The sequence below is a fragment of the Coffea arabica genome, chromosome 8c, assembly GCF_036785885.1.
Source record: "Coffea arabica cultivar ET-39 chromosome 8c, Coffea Arabica ET-39 HiFi, whole genome shotgun sequence".
Taxonomy (NCBI): Eukaryota; Viridiplantae; Streptophyta; class Magnoliopsida; order Gentianales; family Rubiaceae; genus Coffea; species Coffea arabica.
In genome coordinates this window covers 33,486,802-33,505,781 of record NC_092325.1, presented here as the reverse complement: position 1 = coordinate 33,505,781, position 18,980 = coordinate 33,486,802, and the positions used below count along the sequence as shown (strand labels likewise).

Here is an 18,980-nt window from a genome sequence, read left to right as displayed (position 1 = left end):
GAGAAAAAAAAAACTAAAAAGCAATGCATTGAATGTTTAGAGAATGAAAAAAATTACTCAAGAACTTATTTTAGTCATTAGAGTAATATCGAAAGGATCAAAACAGGTCGTAATCATATTTAAAAATGGGGCTAAATTTGTATTAAAAGTTTAGAAGAACACATTCAGCTACACTGAAACTAATAAAATAAGAAAAAAATGAATTTTGACAATCAAAACCAAGGGCCTGTTTGGAAGCTAGTTTTTTGGCCAAGTTTTTTACCTACAAGTTTTTTAACAACTTTTGCTACAGGAACTCCAAAAAACCTTCTCAAAGTTTTTTACCTACACACTTCAAAATACCAATAACACAAAAAAAAAAAATTCAACACAAAAAAAAAATTTCTTTCCCTTTTTTTCTTCCTCCACCCCCATCCCAACCCGCCACCACCACCGCCGTTTCGTCCCCCATCGTGCGGAGATGCACATGGCTTGTTGATGGCTATGGAGAAGGCGCATGCTGGGGAAACGGCAGGGGGGAGGGGGGAGGGCTGGGGAAAGGACGGGGGGTGGTGCCTGGGTCGGGCTGGGGAAATGGTAGAGGGGGGTGGCGGGAGGAGAAAGGGCAGAGGTTGGCGGGGGGAGGGGGTCGCGCTGGGGCAGGGGGTGGCAGGGGGAAGGGTCGCGGCAGAGGGGGTGCCGGGGGGAGGGGGTCATCAAGTTGGGAAAGGGCAGGGGGAGTGGCAGGAGGAGGGGGTGGCGGGGCAGAGGGGGGTGGCGGGGGAGGGAGTGGGAAGGCAGAGGGGAGGAAAAGGGGAAAGGGTGGAGAGGGGTGGCGGGAGAAGGGGTCGGTGCTGGGAAGGAACGGGGAGGCTACACAGAACGAAGAAGAAGAAAAAGGAAGAAGAAGAGAAGAGAGAAAAGAAAAGAAAAAGGAAAGAAAGAAAAAGAAAAAGAAAGAGAAAGAGAAAGAGAAAAAGAAAGAAAAAAAAAAGAAAAGGAATCAAAAAAGTTTTTCATTTTACAAAAACTCCTACAAAATTTTTCACCTTACAAAAACTTCTACAAAAAAAATTTTCACCTTACAAAAACTTCTACAAAATTTTTTCAAAAACTTCTACAGTGCACTACAGTAAAGTTTTAGACAAACTTCTAAAAAACTCAGGTTCCAAACACGCTCCAAGACTCAAATTTATCTATAAAAGTCAAGCAAAGAAGAAAAGCATCCCCATGGCTACAAAGTCGGCTGTAGTTGGGGGATAATTTTCCCCAAAATCCCCTCGTGTAAGAATTATCTATAAGATGAATCCGAAGGCCACGCATCATTTGGGGAAATTTTTGTTGATTTTTTGGCCAAGAAGTACAACCTAATCTAACCAAAAGTTCCCCATTTTCCTCCTTCCAAGTAGAATTATCCTGTGGGTAAGCAAATTCTGAGCAAGAAATTACAAAAAAAAAAGAGTTTATTTGACATTGAATAAAGGAGAAGACACCATCTGCTAAAGCAGTTGAATTGCAGCTTCTTCCTTTCGTCTGATGAGAGGAAAAAGAAATAGACGGGAAAGAAACAGGAATGAAGCAGAAATCGGTTTATTATTGAGGAATTGAATTATAATAGGGAAATTCTTGCACAAGAACACTTTCAACTACGAAGTGGGTTGAATGAGCAACAGCTACAAGTGTATAATGCAGTCATTCATGCTGTTGATTATGGTCTCGGTGGTCTCTTTTTTGTTTATGGTAGTGGAGGAACAGGAAAGACTTATTTGTGGAGAACTATAATTGCTCGATTACGTTCACAAGGCAAAATAGTTTTGGTGGTAGCATCTTCTGGTATAGCTTCTCTATTGCTGCCTGGTGGAAGGACAGCTCATTCGAGATTTAAAATTCCTATAATTATAGACGGTGATTCTACTTGCGCAATATCACAGGGATCACAATTGGCTGAGTTAATTTGTAAGGCATCATTGATTATTTGGGATGAAGCTGTAATGTTACATCGAAATATTTTTGAAGCGGTTGATAGAACATTTAGGGATATCTTACGCTTTCATGATCCTGACTCTGAGCACAAAGTTTTTGGTGGCAAAACTATGTTACTTGGTGGTGATTTCAGGCAAATTCTTCCTGTTGTACCCAAAGGGGGTAGAACTGAAATTGTTGCTTCATCAATTAATCGATCTTCTTTGCTTTGGGGTCATTGTCATTTATATCTATTATCTTTGAATATGCGTATACGAGGTAATGACATGCATTCAGATTCTGTTGAAAGTTTAGAAGAATTCAGCAAATGGATTTTAGATTTGGGTGAAGGAAAATTACCAGCTATTTCCTTTGATGATGAAGACGAATCTACTTGGATAGAGATTCCTGATGATCTACTCATTCCTCAGGATACTGACTGCATACACCGCATTATTGATAGTACGTATCCTGATCTATTGGCTAATTATAATAATGCTTCATATCTTCGCAATAGAGCTATTCTTGCCCCGACCAATGATGTTGTTGATGAAGTAAATTCTGTTATTCTATCATCCATTCTTGGCCATTCTAGGATATACTTAAGTGCTGATAGAATCTGTCCCACCTCTGATTGCGGACTTGAGCAAGCTTCTTTATACCCGGTTGAGTTTTTGAATACACTTAAATTCTCTGGAATTCCAAATCATTCAATTGAGTTAAAGGTTGGAATTCCAATTATTCTGCTACGCAATATGAATCAGAGTCGGGGTCTATGCAATGGTACACGGTTGATAATTACAAATCTGGGAGATAACATCATAGAAGCTGAAATGATTACAGGGTCAAGTATAGGGACAAGATTTTTCATTCACAGGATTGACATGACTCCTACGGATTCAAAATGGCCTTTTGTGATGATTCGACGTCAGTTTCCTATTAAGGTTTGTTTTGCTATGACAATAAATAAGAGTCAAGGCCAAACTTTTGATAACGTTGGAGTGTACTTGACAAAACCTGTATTTAGTCACGGCCAATTATACGTTGCTGCTTCTCGAGTAACCTCCCGTCAAGGATTGAAGTTTTTGATCAAGGATGATCGAAATCCGGAAAATCGTCGTACAAGAAATATTGTTTATCGAGACATATATGATAATTTACACATTGGTATAGGTTAAATTCTAAAGCTTGATTTATAATTCATGCGTATGCAATTTTGTTTGTTTTTATTTATGCGCTTATTAATCATATATTGAAGTATTTAGTTTAGATACATATATGCAATTATTTTATAAGTTGGTGAATTTTGGTAGCAGACACAAGTTCGTTACAATGAATTCAAGCCACAAGCTCTTGAATCAGTTGACTGTGGGATTTGATTCCAAGAAAATCAAGGTTAGAGTGACGCGCATGTGGGATGCCATTAACACAAATACTGGTGATGTGTTTGCTCTTGAAATGGTACTGCTGGATGAAAATGTAAGTACCATCATTCATCCATCTATGACTGATTTCAGTTAAATTTGTTTATTTCATGACAATTTTTTCCTAATCTATGATGTCTGAATTGTTTTAGGATAATCATATGGTAGCTATTGTACCAAAAAATTTGGTACAAAGGTTTCGACCACAACTACTTGAGGGAGATGTCTATATTTTGGAGAAATTTAGAGTGACACCAAGAAAACAATCTTGGAATGTTGTGCACAATGAGCATAATATTTATTTCACTTATACAACTCTGGTGAAAAAGCTTGATGGTCGAATGAGTTCAATAAAATTTCACAAATTTGAATTCATCGACTTCAATGACCTCTCTTCACGATGTCAAGTTTTTACATTCTTATCAGGTATGACGTAATAAGTTAATAGGGTAAATACTACTTTTATAAATACTACTTTTAGTTTTATTTATTTGAAAGTAGTGATTCCTAGATAACTATATGTGTTATACTTATTTATTTGTGTGTAATATAGATGTGGTGGGAAGACTTTCTAAAGTGGGACCAATTTATGAAGTTTCGAAGAGTAATGGAACTGTAAAAAAACGAGATATTGCAATTACTAATAAAAGGTACTTGCTGCTTTTTTTTTTAATTTAGTCTGCTAAATAAATTAGTTATAATATGAAGATCAGCTCATATTCTTATTTGAACAATTATTTTTGAGTAATTTCTATTCAAGTATTAATTTTGAGTGCTTTATATTGAAGTGGTGAAAGCATTAATGTCACATTATGGGGAACAACATCGAATCAATTCGATGATGAGACTATTTTGGTGTCTGATCAACCATTAGTGTTTGTGATCTCTTCAGTGACAGTTAAACAATTCAGAGGTAATGATATAAACATCAGTGAAACTCTCATAGTAAACATATTGTTATTTCTTTTCATTAGCATTCTTAATGGACCTCACGATAAATTGTTACTCAGGCTCTTACTATCTGTCATCAACAACTGCCACACGAGTATATATGAATCTAAATATTTCTGAAGTTGCAGATTATTTGAATTGGTAAAGCTATATCTTTATTAAATGTTTGTTTAATATTTTCATATATATTGTATATAAGTAATTAAGATAAAATTGTTATTAGCATTGATAGCACTGCTACTCAAACTATTGAGGTTTTACATCCTCCAAAGACGCGAGAAGCTATACAGCAACTAATGTTCAAGAATCGAAAATTATTATCAGAGATATATCAGATAATGGCCGGTGTTCAAACAGAGGTACAATTAAAGTTACAAGTTACAATTATAGCACATTAGTTTTCACAATTAAAAATATTTATTATTTAAATTGACTGCTTAGATCTTTTCATTTCTCTAGGAATTGGTTTACACTTCCAAAGTGACAATTCTGAAAGTTGATTTCAATAGTCAACTGTACTACAAAGCATGTCCGAAATGTCAGAGAAAAGTGACATTACAAGGATCTAATTTTGTGTGCAATGCTTGCAATCAAAATGTGGAGTATCCTAAATTGAGGTATGTCGTAGGTGTTAATCTTTTTATCATTTTAATTGCTACAATATCTACATAAATATAACTTTTAGAATATGTGTATTTATACAGGTATATGTTAAAAGTCTTGGCAAGTGATGCAACCGGTAGTGCTTGGTTTGTTATATTTGATCAAGAGGCTGAAAGAATAATAGAACACAAACTTTCTTTTGTTCTTGAAGAATTTAATAAGGTAAACTTATATCTAATTTTTGAGAAGTTTTTAATAATAGTAGACAATCCGACACTTATCTTAGCCGTTGAATATTCTAAAAAAAAAAATCTATTATGCATTTAATTTTCAGGAAGGATTTAGCAATGAAATCGTGTCATCAATTATAAATAAGATCACATGGAAACCTTTTGTGTTCCAAATCAAGTTGAACAATTACAATCTGTAACAAGGTAGTAATAGATTTACAGTGACTAGATGGTTCCACTGTGATTTCGAGAGGGAAACGAATTTCATGCTTTCACAGGTAATGTGCAATAAATTTCTCTTATATTTCACATATTATATCTCACATAATATTTTGCCTTTAATTTTGATAAATCATTATCAGATTGGTGGAACCAACACTCAATACCAACATGAAGCATCTTCTTCCCAGATCCCAATTAGTACACCGGATGATTCTAATCAACAGCATTTCAATACACTTCATATGAATCATTCATCAGAGGGTTCAACAAAAATCACAGAAGAAGGGAATCCTCATAAAAAGATTTGCATGAGAAGGTAGATTTAATATACTATTTTACTTTCTTAAATTATAATCTTTACGTATTGTTATACATAACCTTGAATGCGATAAATCATTTATTTTTTTATACTTAGTTATCCTGTTTTCCTATCATGCAGTGATAATGAAAAACCAATAAATGCTGATTTGCATGGACAAATCGAGGAAATGTTCAAACAGAAGAAAATTCAAAACAAGTTCCTGAAGAATAGAATATTATTTAATACTATTTACTGCACTTTTTTATTTATTTTCAAGTTTTTGAACGTTATGGTATTGTTCAATGTAATTTTTTTCATTTTTGAATCATTATTCACTGAATTAGATGTTTAAATTTATATTATAAGAATACTTTATATTACAATGCGCACATAGTAATATACTTAAGACAAGTTATAATAGATTATACATTAAATTTGTATTTTATATCGATATTTTTATAAAATTAACTAAATATTTATTTATTTTTTGACGATTCCCGTTCAACGAATGGGTACAAAACTAGTTTATCTATAAAAGTCAAGCAAAGAAGAAAAGCATCCCCATGGCTACAAAGTCGGCTGTAGTTGGGGGATAATTTTCCCCAAAATCCCCTCGTGTAAGAATTATCTATAAGATGAATCCGAAGGCCACGCATCATTTGGGGAAATTTTTGTTGATTTTTTGGCCAAGAAGTACAACCTAATCTAACCAAAAGTTCCCCATTTTCCTCCTTCCAAGTAGAATTATCCTGTGGGTAAGCAAATTCTGAGCAAGAAATTACAAAAAAAAAAAGAGTTTATTTGACATTGAATAAAGGAGAAGACACCATCTGCTAAAGCAGTTGAATTGCAGCTTCTTCCTTTCGTCTGATGAGAGGAAAAAGAAATAGACGGGAAAGAAACAGGAATGAAGCAGAAAGATGGAAGGCTAAAACTAAAAGTCAAAAGAAGCAGAAAGTGATAGTGTAGAGGAAGAAGGGAAAGACGCGGATGAACAGGAGAAAAAGTGCAGGTGAAAAACCAAAATTCAGCCCAAATAGTGAGCTACTGTTCTGGAAGCCTATTATGTTTAGAAGGGCAAACTCGTAATTTTAAGTAAAAGGACAAAAATGCCCTATAATAGTTATAACTGTTTAGATCAGGGTACACTTTATGAGGTTATTGCCGGAAAAACAAAAACACAATAGTTCCTTCTCTCCCATGTTTTGCCACGTGGATCAACGTGGGAGAAGAAGCCTTAGCTTTTTATATATATGTAAGATGATGGTAACACGTTAGAAGGAAAGTAGCATTATGACCGTACATAACTTGAAATTAGGGGTGGGCACGAGTCGGGTACCCGTCCCTAATATGATTTGACTAACCCGATCTTAATATATTGGATCAGTCATTTTGCGACCCTAACCTGCTCCTAATATCTTCGAGTACCCGCTATTCGGATATCCGAAAAAAAGGGGCGGGTCATAGGGTACTCGCTCCTGACCCGCCTCTAAAAAAAAAACTAGTTTTCAATAAAAAAAAATTATTTTTCACTTAATATCAACATGTTTTTCAATTAAAAAAACACGATTTTTCAATTAATATTGGTAGAGATATTGTAACTAAAGTCCATACATCACCATTCTCACACAGTTTATCCATCAATCAAATCGATCTCATAAATTTAGTACATATTAGAATTATAATATCTAATGGACAAAACGAAGTTTCATAATAATTTTGAGTACATCACCATTTTCACACATTTCATCCTTCTACAACATAACAAGCACAAGGATCATAAGTATTTAACAACTTCCCCAACTTCCTTAAGGATGTTATGGTACAAAACTACATCCCAAATAAGTCAATTGTGAAATCAAGTTCGGAAAAGAATTGAATAGAACTAATTATTTTTGGAAAAAATATAACTAAAAACAAACTTAAAAAATCCTCCCCAACTTCTTTACATCTTTGGAATAGAGATTATGGCATTAAAGGTGATGAAAAAGAAACATAATTTCTTACACTAAATAAAAGAGACAAATTTAAGAGACATAATTGCAATAAAATAAATCAAATAAATAAATAAGTGAAAGACACAAATGTTTTAATTATCTAGCTAACAGAAAATTGAAACTCCAAACACAAATCTTTGATTGAATTGATGCAAAATTTGCAGGAAAGATCGATGGAGGTAGAATAAAAATACAAAGGATGAAAGGGATGAACAATTTTTATAACAGAGTTTCACAAATTTTTTTTCATTTTGTTCATTTGGCTCATGTTTTACCAAGAATATTCGCTTTCTTCAAACAAGGATGAGGAGAGGTGGATCATATAGGATTAGAATATGAGGCTGTGAGCCACTTCACTTGCACTTAGAATTAAAAATTACAAAGTTATCAAATGATCCCTAATTTTTTAATATTTATAAAATATACCCAGCGGGTCGGGTACCCGCGGGTTTTTATTTTTCTGATTCGTATTCGTACCCGATTTTTGCAGGTACCCGACCCTAATCTGCCCCGCTAAGAAAAATCGGATCGGATATCCTATTTTTCGGATCAGATCGGATCGGGTTCATCGGGTTTTCAGATCAACGGGTTTTTTTGCCCACCCCTACTTGAAATCAAGTCACTGACGCTTCTCAACCTCAACCGTTCAACATTTGTACGAGACAAGTCACGTGTTTGTCCATTGACATGAAAATAGAAAAGCATTACTATAAATGCAAAAAATCTCAGTGGCCACTAAATTATTGATCAGATGATGTTTTGACTATCCAACTATTTTTTGTCAATAATTGACCACTAAATAATTTAATCAGTAAATTCATGACCATTTAGTTGATAATTGATCTTAATCTATGAAATTAACAGTACACGTGACAAAGCACAGAAATAATTTTATCTAACAACTACGCGATTCTATTTTACAGATTAATTACTAATTTCACAAATTAAGAGTAATTATCGATCAAATGATCACTAATTTACTGATCATGTTGTTTAGGGATCAATTACTGATGAAAAATAGTTTGATGGTAAAAATATGATCCGATCAAGATTTTTTACCCTTAATGCAATTCCACTCCGAAATTTTCATATTCCCGACACCCTTTTACCTACCTTGTGGCTAATTGCTTAGATTATAGGTAAAAAAATAAAACATCCGCAAATACATCTCTGACACGGACTTGTTCTTATTCTATAAGCACGGCTCCAAAATTAAATTTCACACAAGTCAAAAAATGTCAGGTGTCAGTTAGAGCCGCGCACAATCAGCACGGCTCCGACTGACACGAGCCTGCAGCCAAGCTTTTGCGTCAGTTCGAGCCGTGCATAGTTAGCACGGCTCAGACTGACATAATTGTACAATGTGGCCTTTCTGCAGACTTTATTTCTATGCCTGAAATTGTCTATCGAAGGCATGGTTTGCTTGATTGCAGCTGTGCAAAACCCAAGATTCTTCGTTTGTTCGTTGCTTCTAAGGATTTAGCTGTGAGCCCATAATTTTTTTTCCTCGGTTAAAGCAGGGTAAGTGCAGAAACTGCTTCAATCAGCCCAGGTTTGTATCCTTGGCTGGATTTGGACTGACCCTTTTGATTTTTTGTTTTTCCTCTTTAAATAGAGAAAGAGGCCTAATGGAGACAGAAAATGGAGATGGCCAATCCCGGTTGGAAGAATATGAAGTAATGGAGCAGACTGGCAGAGGAGCTTTTGGAGCAGCATTTCTTGTTTTGCATAAAATTGAGAAAAAGAAGTAAGAATCTCTTAAACCCCAGTTTTCCCATGTGGGTTGTGCCTAAGTGTGCGTGTTCTTGTGAATTTGTGTGTCTATATATTCTTTTTAATTTATGGGCTCTGTTTATTGGGTTATTCTGCACATATTGGTGTATTTAATGAAAAGCGGATAAATATTCATAATTCTTTATCTTTTTGGTGTTCAGTTAATTCTTCAAAAATAAAAAAATAATAAACATTATTGGCTTTTTCTTCCCATTCTTCTTCCTTCTTTCCTTCTTATTTCTTCTTTGGCTGCTTCTTTCTCTTTCTTTTTTCCTCTAGCCATGTGAATTTAAGCAGGAGTATTTCAACAAGGCATCGAAAAATCAGTTAATACCAAGAAGAAGATGCTAGAAAATGCCCATTACAAGTAACTCAAGTAGGAAACAGAAATCAATCAATTGATATAAAGAACAAGCAAGGATTCACAGAATTAACACATAAATGGTTCTTGGGAAGAATACTGGCAGAAAATTACTTGACAGTTAGTTCACAGTGGTTCTGGCTTTTTCTTTACTATAATATTTTCTTGAAATTTTGTAATTGAGAAGGCAAAAGGAGCCTCTTTTGCTGATAATTTTAGTAATAATTAATATGCATCTGGAAGTAATGTTGAAAATTGAGAAGTGAAACTAATATATGATGCCTGTTTTCTGTTGGCTTGAAATGAAATTCTTTTGTGTTGTTATTGTTATTTATTTTCATGAAATAGTGCACAAGAATATGACCCCCTGCCCCTGCTCATCCGGCTCAAACTTCACATGGCCTTGTCGGCCTTTGTGTCAGGCGCTTGACGCTTTATTTTTTATTGGGCACGGCTCCCGACAGACAATAAAAAGTCACGTCGATTCTGACTTTTTCAAGCTTTTTCAAAAAGAAAAAAAAAATTCTTCCATGCAGCCGTCGACTATAAATTGAGAAACACCCGTATCAGAAATGCATTTGACGAATGTTTTATTTTTTTTATCTATAATCTAAAAAATTAGCCCCTGCCTGGTAGACTTTCCGCTCACTTCCACCACTTCACATAGAAAATATTTCACCAAAAGCTATTATCCTGAAATCCAAGACTTTTTCATGCTAGAAGCAACATTTCCAAAGCTATCCAATCGAATTTGTAAAACCGAAATTAAATCCATCATATTAAAGCGTCAAATGAAATGCTTCCTTTTTTATGGTATTAAAACACTAGTGCAAAGTGTTATATCTTAAAAGGAAATTAACATAAAGCAGAGTGAATATAGCAAGAGACTAGGAAGCCACTTCTCACATATTCACCACAAGTACTCATCTCCATGTTTCTGCGCTAACGTCAAAGTGATGCATCGTACACAGTGGCAAGCAAGCGAAGATTTTCTTTTCTTGGTGCGGTTATTCCCATAGTCTCCGTCATGTCTAAATCACTGGGTTTGAGACCATTTGGGAGTTTCCAGTCGAAATGGTAGAGCAGAAGAGCTAAAGGAAGCTCAACATTTGCTAAACCAAATGAAATTCCTGGGCAAATCCTCCTTCCAGCACCAAATGGAACATATTGAAAGTGACATCCACTGAAATCAACGGAACTGTTCTCGAATCTCTCTGGTTTGAAACTTTCTGGATCATCCCAATACTCGGGGTCTCTTCCGATTGCCCAGGCATTAACTATAACTCTTGTCTTGATGGGAATGATATACCCATCAATCTCAGTTACTTGCCTGCATTTTCTGGGAACCAACAGAGGGACGGGAGGGTGTAGCCTCAAAGTTTCTTTTATCACTGACTTCAGGTATTTCAATTCTTGAATATCAGTTTCTTCAATTGTTTTCTTTCCTACGAAGGCATTCCGTACTTCACTTTGTGCCTTGACCATCGCTCTTGGATTTCTCATCAGCTCGGACATCGCCCATTCCACCGTTGTAGATGAAGTTTCAGTTCCCCCTGAAAAAATATCCTGCATCAATGCCAAAATTCTTTGTTACAAATAAAACAGGCAAGTTAATCATGAAGCTAAAACTTAGAACTCGAAGGGCGTTGATTGATTTACTTCCTCCACGCTTTCACTAACATTAGAGTCTAAATACTTGGTTCTTCATCTTTAAAGTCAGCGTGTTTGATAAAATAAATGAACCTGAAAGAGTACCAGAAGTGAAGAAGGGAAAAAATCTTACCATGATAACAGCTTTGATGTTATCGTTGGTAATTGGGAACTGAAGGTTACCACTTTCTTTAACTCTTAGAAGAACATCAACTAGATCTTCTTGGTCAGATTCACCTATGGCTGGCTCTGTCTTTGCCATATGCTTCTCAATTACATGGTCCAAAACTCTGTCTGCCTTGTGGTGGACATCCAACAGCTTAGCCTTCAGTGACATGAGCGGATGAAGAATCTTGAGGGATGGAAACTGGTCAGAAATGTTGAAAGAACCACAAAGGCTATTTATTTCCCTGACTAATGGCAAATATGCCAAGTAATTATCTTTGCTTACTCTCCCAAATGCTGCTCTGCAAACAGTGGAACTTGTATATGAGGTTAGTTTTTCCGTCACATTGATTAGCTCTCCAGCATTAGCCAGAGCCTTAATCGATGTAACAAGAACAGAAGCCTCTTCTTGCCGGATGGAGCCATATGATCGGACACGCTTAACACTTAGAAGTTCCAGGGTGCATATCTTACGCATTTGTCTCCAGTAATCACCATATTGGCAGCTGGCAATATCAGTAAAGTTATAGCTTATGATTTCACCTGAAAGAAACTCCGCCCGATCGGCAAAGGAAAGATCGTGTGTTTTCATAATCTCCTCGGCTAAACGTGGAGATGATACAACAATTGAAGGAATTTCACCCATCTGAAGGTGCATCAAAGCTCCATGCTTCCGAGCTAAGTCCCTGAGACCTTGATGCGATGGGGAACCTACCAGATGATGCATATGTCCAATCAAAGGTAGCTTCCATGGAGATGGTGGTAGTTTCTGGGTTGTTTTTAATCTCCTCAATCCCTTGATGAGACTTAAAATAAAGGCTAGGAAAAGAAAGAGAGAAATGAAGGTGAAGGGAAGTTCCATTGGGTCGAATGGCTCTACCTTCTCGTATGCTTTCTTTACGGTCCGCACTGCCTCTATTTCAACTACTCCTACTTGTTTTTTTTATTGTGTAGTCAAGAAAAGGGATCCGGCTCCTCGCCTGTGGACTGTGGAGGTTGTCAGTCAAGCACAAGTGTGTAGAATTTTTTTTTTTTTTTTTGATAATCGTGTGTAGAATTTTAATTAACGGTCCAAAAACGCCATTGAACCACGGAAGCCACATGTTTCCTATCCTTTGCTTGGGAAGGCTCCAACCAATTTCTATCTCTATCTTTTGATCTGGGCTGTTTTTGATCCCTTCAATCCCTTGATGAGACTTAGGCTTAGTTTGGGAGTTTATGAAGGAAGAGAAAAGAAAAGAAAAGATAGCTTAGGAAAGAAAGGAAGAGAAGGGAAAAGATGCATATTTCGTTTGGGAGTTTAATGAAAGAAAAGAAAAGAAATCTCTTTCTCTTATTTGAGAGTTGGAGAGATATGGAGAGAAAGGATTTTATGAGAACACAACTTTACATATTTGCCCTTTCTATTTGTAAATCAAAGTCCAAAAATTAGCTTTTTTGTTCCCATAAATAGAATATTTGGACAAGACAAATTTCTAAAACAATTGCATATGCATTCCCACAAGGTGAATAATACAACAAATTTCTTGCTGGATTTCGATTCTCTTGCATGCATGTAAATCGCCTCAAGTTTACCAGTAATTATTCGATTATCTCAATCTTCACTTCTTCACCACTTGATCCATCCTACTGTTTATAAAATTTTTATTTGTTGATGGTTAATGCACTGACAAGCATGACGTTTGGCATTTAATATTGAAAGTTTTCATCATTTGATTTTTTTTTTAAAGAAAAATCATTCCAATAAATGTATTTGAGAGTCAAATATCAAATAAGAACTTGGGACTCTCAAATAGCCAATACGTTTGCAATAGCCTGGGAACTTTGGCTCAACTCCAAATAGCCTGGGAACTTTGGCTCAACTTGGGACTCTCAAATAGCCAATACGTTTGCAATAGCCTGGGGACTTTGGCTCAACTCCAGAGTAACCACATCCCAAACATATAAACATAGATAAAATATTTTTCTCAAAAAAGAAAGAGACTTTGGTTGTTAGCAAGAACCAATAAGTATGTTTATTGGTTGAAATACAATATTACATCCCAAACATATAAACATAGATAAAATATTTTTCTCAAAAAAGAAAGAGACTTTGGTTGTTAGCAAGAACCAATAAGTGTGTTTATTGGTTGAAAGACAATATTACTAAGTGTGTTTACTCTGGAGTTGAGCTGGTACCATAAAATACATAAACAGGATATACGTGGAATGCAACCCAAGTCAATAAAATGCCATGCAACCAAGTGTACTCAAAATATACATAAACCAGGTTTACATGGAATTCAACTAGATTTCTTGTAGCATTCATATTTCCGAAATTCACATGAGCATTTACTCCTGATACAAAATAATTCTATCAATTTCTAAACAAAAATACACCCAATGATCTACATATTTTCAAAACATGAAATGTCCAGTGAGTAATTGGAATCATCTCCAATTTCCAAAACTAGCTTATATCTTCAAAAGTATTTCGAACATCTGATAACATGCTCATGTAGACAAAAGTGGCTAAAATCCATTCATCAATTTGTTCAAAATATTCCTACGACTTTCCGATGGGCACCCAAAGAAGCTTCTTACTTTCTCGGTGTTTTGACAAAGGAACACATAATAATCATCAATCAGGTCTGTCTCAACTCCAATATTAACAAGTTCATCATAAATCTCTTTCTCTGAATATACCCGTGGCCTAGATTTTTCAAGAATAGTAATACCTTCTCTTAGTGCATCAGCAACATTGTGAAGTGCACCCTTCAAACTTTCAAATTCTTCATCACATGTGACTTTTCTTTTCTTACCTTGTGTTGCTGTTGTACCTTGAGATTGTTTGTTGTTACATGCCTTTGATCGTTGTGCATCCAACTCCTTACTTGAATTATTGAAGTTCTCTAGACTGATCTCATTTTGACATAGCATGTCGTCAATCTCAATAATACTTTCAAACTGCACTCCATTTGGTTCATTCATCCAACGCATACGTTTCTCTTTCGCTGTTTCAGCACCCTGTCCTGTTGCCCTATCTTTAGCAAAAAGTTCTTCTAAGCTATCATAATGGTTGATAACTTTAGTCTTCCACCTTATAGCTTCAGGTTTTTCCTAAGAACATGAAAGAAATTTGAAAAACAAGCATCATTTCAATGATAAAATAAAAAGCAATAAAGAAAGTAAAACTGTCAAGCTAGCATATACCTGTAGAAGTTGTTCCCAAACTTCAGGTTCAGCGCACCAAGTTTTTGTGAATGGATTCCAAGAAAAACCACTCAATTTTCCATTTCTAAAGAAATCATAGGACTCCTTGAAGTGTTCCTTGAGTGTCTTCAATCGATTCTTCAAATGGCTTTTGGTAAATTCTATTCCAAGTTTCTCCTTCAACTCATTGATAATATTATTGTATGCAGTTGGTGTAAAAGTTCCGTCCACACGAAATCCTTTATAATGCTGATCCAAAAGGGCCTGAATGAAGACTTCATCCATTGCTAGAGTCCATTTCATGTTTTCCTTCATAATGCTTGGATCTTTCTTCATGCTTTTCAAGTACACAAACTATATTTATAGAAGAAAACATAACAAGAACAGAATTTATGTACGTGCAAAATAACAGTTTTATATTAATTCTATTATGAATACATGGTTCTATACATCCAAAAACATACAAAATCATATTAGACAAAAGAAGATTCATGTGGCAACTTGCATTTATAAACTCACACTACTAATATAAGAGTACAAGTTAACAAAAGAAGGATCACATGACCACTTAAACAAAAGAAATTAGCATCAAGTCAAGTTATCATAGTATATAATCATTCCACATTTGCATTGCTATTTCATTCCTTAAACTCTCTCCTTGAGCATGATCTTTTTCAGCAGATATATCGCCATTTTCTTCCTCCGATGGAGATTGACGTGCCAATTCCTCATCCACTTCATTAATGTACTCCAAGTCAGGATCAAACTCCATGAGAAAATTATGTAATATACAACAAGCAAGCACAATTTGTGATTGTATTTCAACACTATAAGTTGGTTGAGTATCTCCAATGATTGGAAACCTTTTTTTCAAGACACCAAATGCTCTCTCAATTGCATTACGCAATGATGAATGTCGCAAATTGAATAGTTCTCGAAAGTTTTGCGGTTGTTGACTTGAGTATTCCTTCAAGTGATACCTTACATTTCTATAAGGTGTAAGAAGTCCCCTTCTCAACATGAATCCAGCATCAACAAGATAATATTTACCTATACAAATATCAAATAGTTACTACTTAATTAAATGCACTAAGAATAATTAACTAAGTATTACCATTAGGAATGATTAATTTATCTTCTCTAGTGAGCGCATTTTTTATGATCCTCGAATCCGATGCAGTTCCCTCCCAACCGGGTAGAACATATGTGAATCTCATATTCAAAGAACATGCAGCTAGCACATTTTGTGTTGGATGCTCTTTTCTACCACGATATTTTGCCGCATCAACGCTGGACACTTTAACGCGAACATGGGTTCCATCAATTGCACCCACACAATCCTGATAGTTATACACTATGTTAAAATATAATTTCTATATGAATTTACAATTTTTAAAATAAGGTGTCGAAAAATTGATATCACCTTAAAATATGGATAAAATCTTGCACTATTAAGTATTTCCGGAGGAACTTGTTCTCCCGTAGGCTGGTGAAGAAATTGATCCTCCAATGCTATAACTGCTCGTAAAACTCTATGAAAATGACGACTAACAGTTTCTCCAGAACGACGATAAAAGTATGACATTGTGATATTTTTTGAGGGAATTGTTAATATATGGAGAAATTTAACAACTTGCTCTTGCACCGTGGCTCTTTGAGTAGGTTGTAGACCACCATGTGTTTGCAATAAGTCACATAAGTGCCTAAAAGTTTCTGGCCCCATACGGATAACCTTACTCAAATATCCATTTGTACTAAGTTGCATCAATAATTCCTCTCGTACTAAATGACATTGTGCAGACCGATATCCAATGGGTCGATCAACATAACTTGCATGACTTAGTTTTCGAGCAAGTATCATCTTTATTACATGACAAACAATTTCAGTAGCAACCAATTGTCGCTTCCTTTGTTGAATGTCAAATTCTCCATCGACTTCATTTTGTTCCTTATCCATCTAAAAAGATTTGTAATAGGATACTAAATTTACAAATGAATAGATAATTTAAAAATAGATTTTATTTATTTACAAAGGTTATGGCATCATTATATCAAGTACAATGCTAAAACTCTAAATATCAATAGAAGAAGGAGTTCTCTAATAGTAATGTTTTTAAAGTGTTGACATAATCTATAGTAAATAATAAGAATAATGTAACATCCTAATACATAAAAGATGTTTTTAAATGAAGGTATTGAAACATAAATACTATTTTGTCTATTCAAACTTTATTGAAAAATTCTTCTTGCTCTAAATGAAGTTGATCAGGCAATATAAATGATGGTCAGTCCTAGGTTCAGTTCATACATTGCATAGAGAGAGAGAGAGAGAGAGAGAGAGATGTTTGTGCATTGTGTCTCTGTGTTTGGGCAGGCTACAGAGAGTTGGGGTCTCGGTACAGCTTGGTTTGGCTGCATGTCAAGAACCAATATCAAGAAAAACAATGTGGTGCCTTTGAAGATGTAATGTTCTCTTGGGATTTTGCACGTACATAATTTGTATGACCATTATAGCACTCAATTCTTGTGAAACTTTTTTTTTGCACCGTGAGTATCTATTAACAATGTAGGATTCAAAGTTTTTTTTTTATCTACTATATTGTATACTTGATTAATTTATTTGTAATAACAGAGCAAGGTATGAAAATTTAAAGAATGTGTCAAGTTTGTCGAACTCTGTGGGTTTGAGATAATTGAATTCCGAATTTTTGTACCTACCTAAAGACAAAGTTTACATGGTCAGACTTGCAGAAGCTTCGGCAGTTTTAAACTTTACTATTACCAATCCTTACTTTGGACTGTTTTCAAGGCAATTTAAGGCTTATTATATACCCAGGATCGTAACTTGAGCAGGGACAAGCATGAAACCTCTTAGGGATGATGAATAAGGAGATCTCTAATTTTGTTTTTGAACATCAGCCTCCGTTCAAAACAATACTTCTAGTATTACTATCTTTGTAATCATTTCAAAGAAACATGCATTATTACAATAAAAGAGGCTAACATATTGTTTATGGACTCTGTGTTGATCATTTTACACTTTGAAGCTTACACAGGCAAATAAACAAACATAATGTATGCATTTAAATTTCATATTCATGTATCACCACCGAAACTTACATGTACCATAACCATGCAAGATATAATCACAAATCAATAATATAAAGATCAAGATTTCCCGCAGACAAGAATTTTATACAGAAAGTGAACAAAAAAATTTAGAATATAAACAATAACAATCTACAAAAAAAAAATGCTTTTTCCATAATTTTCTAAAGAAGATTGAGCAAAGAAAGAAAGAAAGAAGAAATTGAGTCAAAGAAATACCTGTTATTGAATTGTAGGTGTTGAACGGAAGAAAGCCAAGTGAATCCAGTTGGAAGTATTGAAAGTAAGAACTGAGAAAAAGATGAATCGGTGGTTTTACAAATGACCTTTAGGATATATTGGGAATAATAAATTTTTGTATCAGCTTTTAAGGGACAAAAATGTCATATTAAAAATACCTTTTGCCGCCTAACAAGTTTCCGTCCATTTCTTCCCACTTTTGGGCGGAAAAATTTTCACCAATTGGAAGGGGTCCTATCCGTTCATTTCCCTTCTTTTCTGTCCATGGTAAAACTCCCAAATGAAGGAAAAGGTACGGCTTTCTCTCTGGTCACTTTCTTTTCTGTCCTTTTCTCTCCATCCAAAGGAAGCCTTAAAACAAAGGCCAGGAAAAGAAAGAGAGAAATGAAGGTGAAGGGGAGTGCCATTGGAGGCGAATTTCTGTAAATAATGCAGAAAATAGAAAAAGTCCGAGAAGTGGTGTTGAATGAGGAGTTGTAATGAATGAAATTGCGGCGACCCAAAATTTTTTTTTTCTTTTTCTTTTTTTTTATGGAGAAGAGAAACTTTTTTTTTTAATTTTGGAAACATGCTTCGCCGCATGCATTGCATGCGGCTATTAAGGCTTTGCCCCATCCACTACATCCAGTGAAGACAAAAAAAAAAAAAGCCTTTTTTGTAACGAAACCCTAAAATCCTTGAGGCCTTGTTTGGATTGCGGTTTTCCGCCGAAAAATTGTGTTGTTTTCCGTGATCACATTTCCCTATTACCTTTTTCCCTCACATACATCAAATTGCTACAGTAATTTTTTCATGAAAAATGACGGAAAATGCAATCCAAAC

The 18,980-nt window shown here is 35.1% G+C and overlaps 3 protein-coding genes across 9 annotated transcripts; 1 reads left to right on the top strand and 2 right to left on the bottom strand.

The window, feature by feature from the left end:
* The first annotated feature begins 3,273 nt into the window (after window positions 1-3,273).
* Window positions 3,274-5,691, top strand: LOC140013486 (replication protein A 70 kDa DNA-binding subunit B-like). The gene is made up of 9 exons (XM_072062782.1): window positions 3,274-3,420; window positions 3,518-3,791; window positions 3,919-4,015; window positions 4,154-4,278; window positions 4,376-4,457; window positions 4,540-4,675; window positions 4,776-4,933; window positions 5,021-5,141; window positions 5,512-5,691. Exons 1-9 carry the CDS (start codon window positions 3,274-3,276, stop codon window positions 5,689-5,691), a joined length of 1,320 nt encoding a protein of 439 aa, XP_071918883.1.
* A 4,891-nt stretch (window positions 5,692-10,582) lies between these two features.
* LOC113706595 (premnaspirodiene oxygenase-like) lies at window positions 10,583-12,554 on the bottom strand. Its single transcript, XM_027228521.2, has 2 exons — window positions 11,587-12,554; window positions 10,583-11,369 (listed from the first exon to the last, which is right to left on the bottom strand). The coding sequence occupies exons 1-2, from the start codon at window positions 12,478-12,480 to the stop codon at window positions 10,752-10,754; spliced, it is 1,512 nt and encodes a 503-aa protein (XP_027084322.1). The 5' UTR covers window positions 12,481-12,554; the 3' UTR covers window positions 10,583-10,751.
* A 1,321-nt stretch (window positions 12,555-13,875) lies between these two features.
* On the bottom strand, window positions 13,876-18,646 carry LOC113705916 (uncharacterized). 7 transcript variants are annotated; one of them, XM_072064109.1, is made up of 5 exons: window positions 18,317-18,644; window positions 18,138-18,208; window positions 16,234-16,767; window positions 15,925-16,150; window positions 15,303-15,860 (listed from the first exon to the last, which is right to left on the bottom strand). In XM_072064109.1, exons 3-5 carry the CDS (start codon window positions 16,765-16,767, stop codon window positions 15,412-15,414), a joined length of 1,209 nt encoding a protein of 402 aa, XP_071920210.1. In that variant the 5' UTR covers window positions 18,138-18,208; window positions 18,317-18,644; the 3' UTR covers window positions 15,303-15,411. The 7 variants fall into 7 exon arrangements, with proteins under 7 accessions (XP_071920211.1, XP_071920212.1, XP_027083620.1 ...); XM_072064113.1 differs by having other exon boundaries at window positions 16,234-16,328; window positions 18,317-18,642; XM_072064110.1 differs by lacking the exons at window positions 15,303-15,860; window positions 15,925-16,150; window positions 16,234-16,767 and adding exons at window positions 13,876-14,717; window positions 14,811-15,164 and having other exon boundaries at window positions 18,317-18,646.
* Window positions 18,647-18,980: the final 334 nt, after the last annotated feature.

Coding starts and splice junctions, on each gene's coding strand:
- LOC140013486 (XM_072062782.1), top strand. CDS start 3,274: ATGAATTCAAGCCACAAGCTCTTGAATCAGTTGACTGTGGGATTTGAT. Junction 4,458..4,539: donor GTTGCAGATTATTTGAATTG/GTAAAGCTATAT, acceptor AATTGTTATTAG/CATTGATAGCACTGCTACTC. Junction 5,142..5,511: donor TTCTTGAAGAATTTAATAAG/GTAAACTTATAT, acceptor AATCATTATCAG/ATTGGTGGAACCAACACTCA.
- LOC113706595 (XM_027228521.2), bottom strand. CDS start 12,480: ATGGAACTTCCCTTCACCTTCATTTCTCTCTTTCTTTTCCTAGCCTTT. Junction 11,370..11,586: donor ACATCAAAGCTGTTATCATG/GTAAGATTTTTT, acceptor GCATTGATGCAG/GATATTTTTTCAGGGGGAAC.
- LOC113705916 (XM_072064109.1), bottom strand. CDS start 16,767: ATGGATAAGGAACAAAATGAAGTCGATGGAGAATTTGACATTCAACAA. Junction 16,151..16,233: donor GATTTTATCCATATTTTAAG/GTGATATCAATT, acceptor TATAACTATCAG/GATTGTGTGGGTGCAATTGA. Junction 15,861..15,924: donor TAAATTAATCATTCCTAATG/GTAATACTTAGT, acceptor ATATTTGTATAG/GTAAATATTATCTTGTTGAT.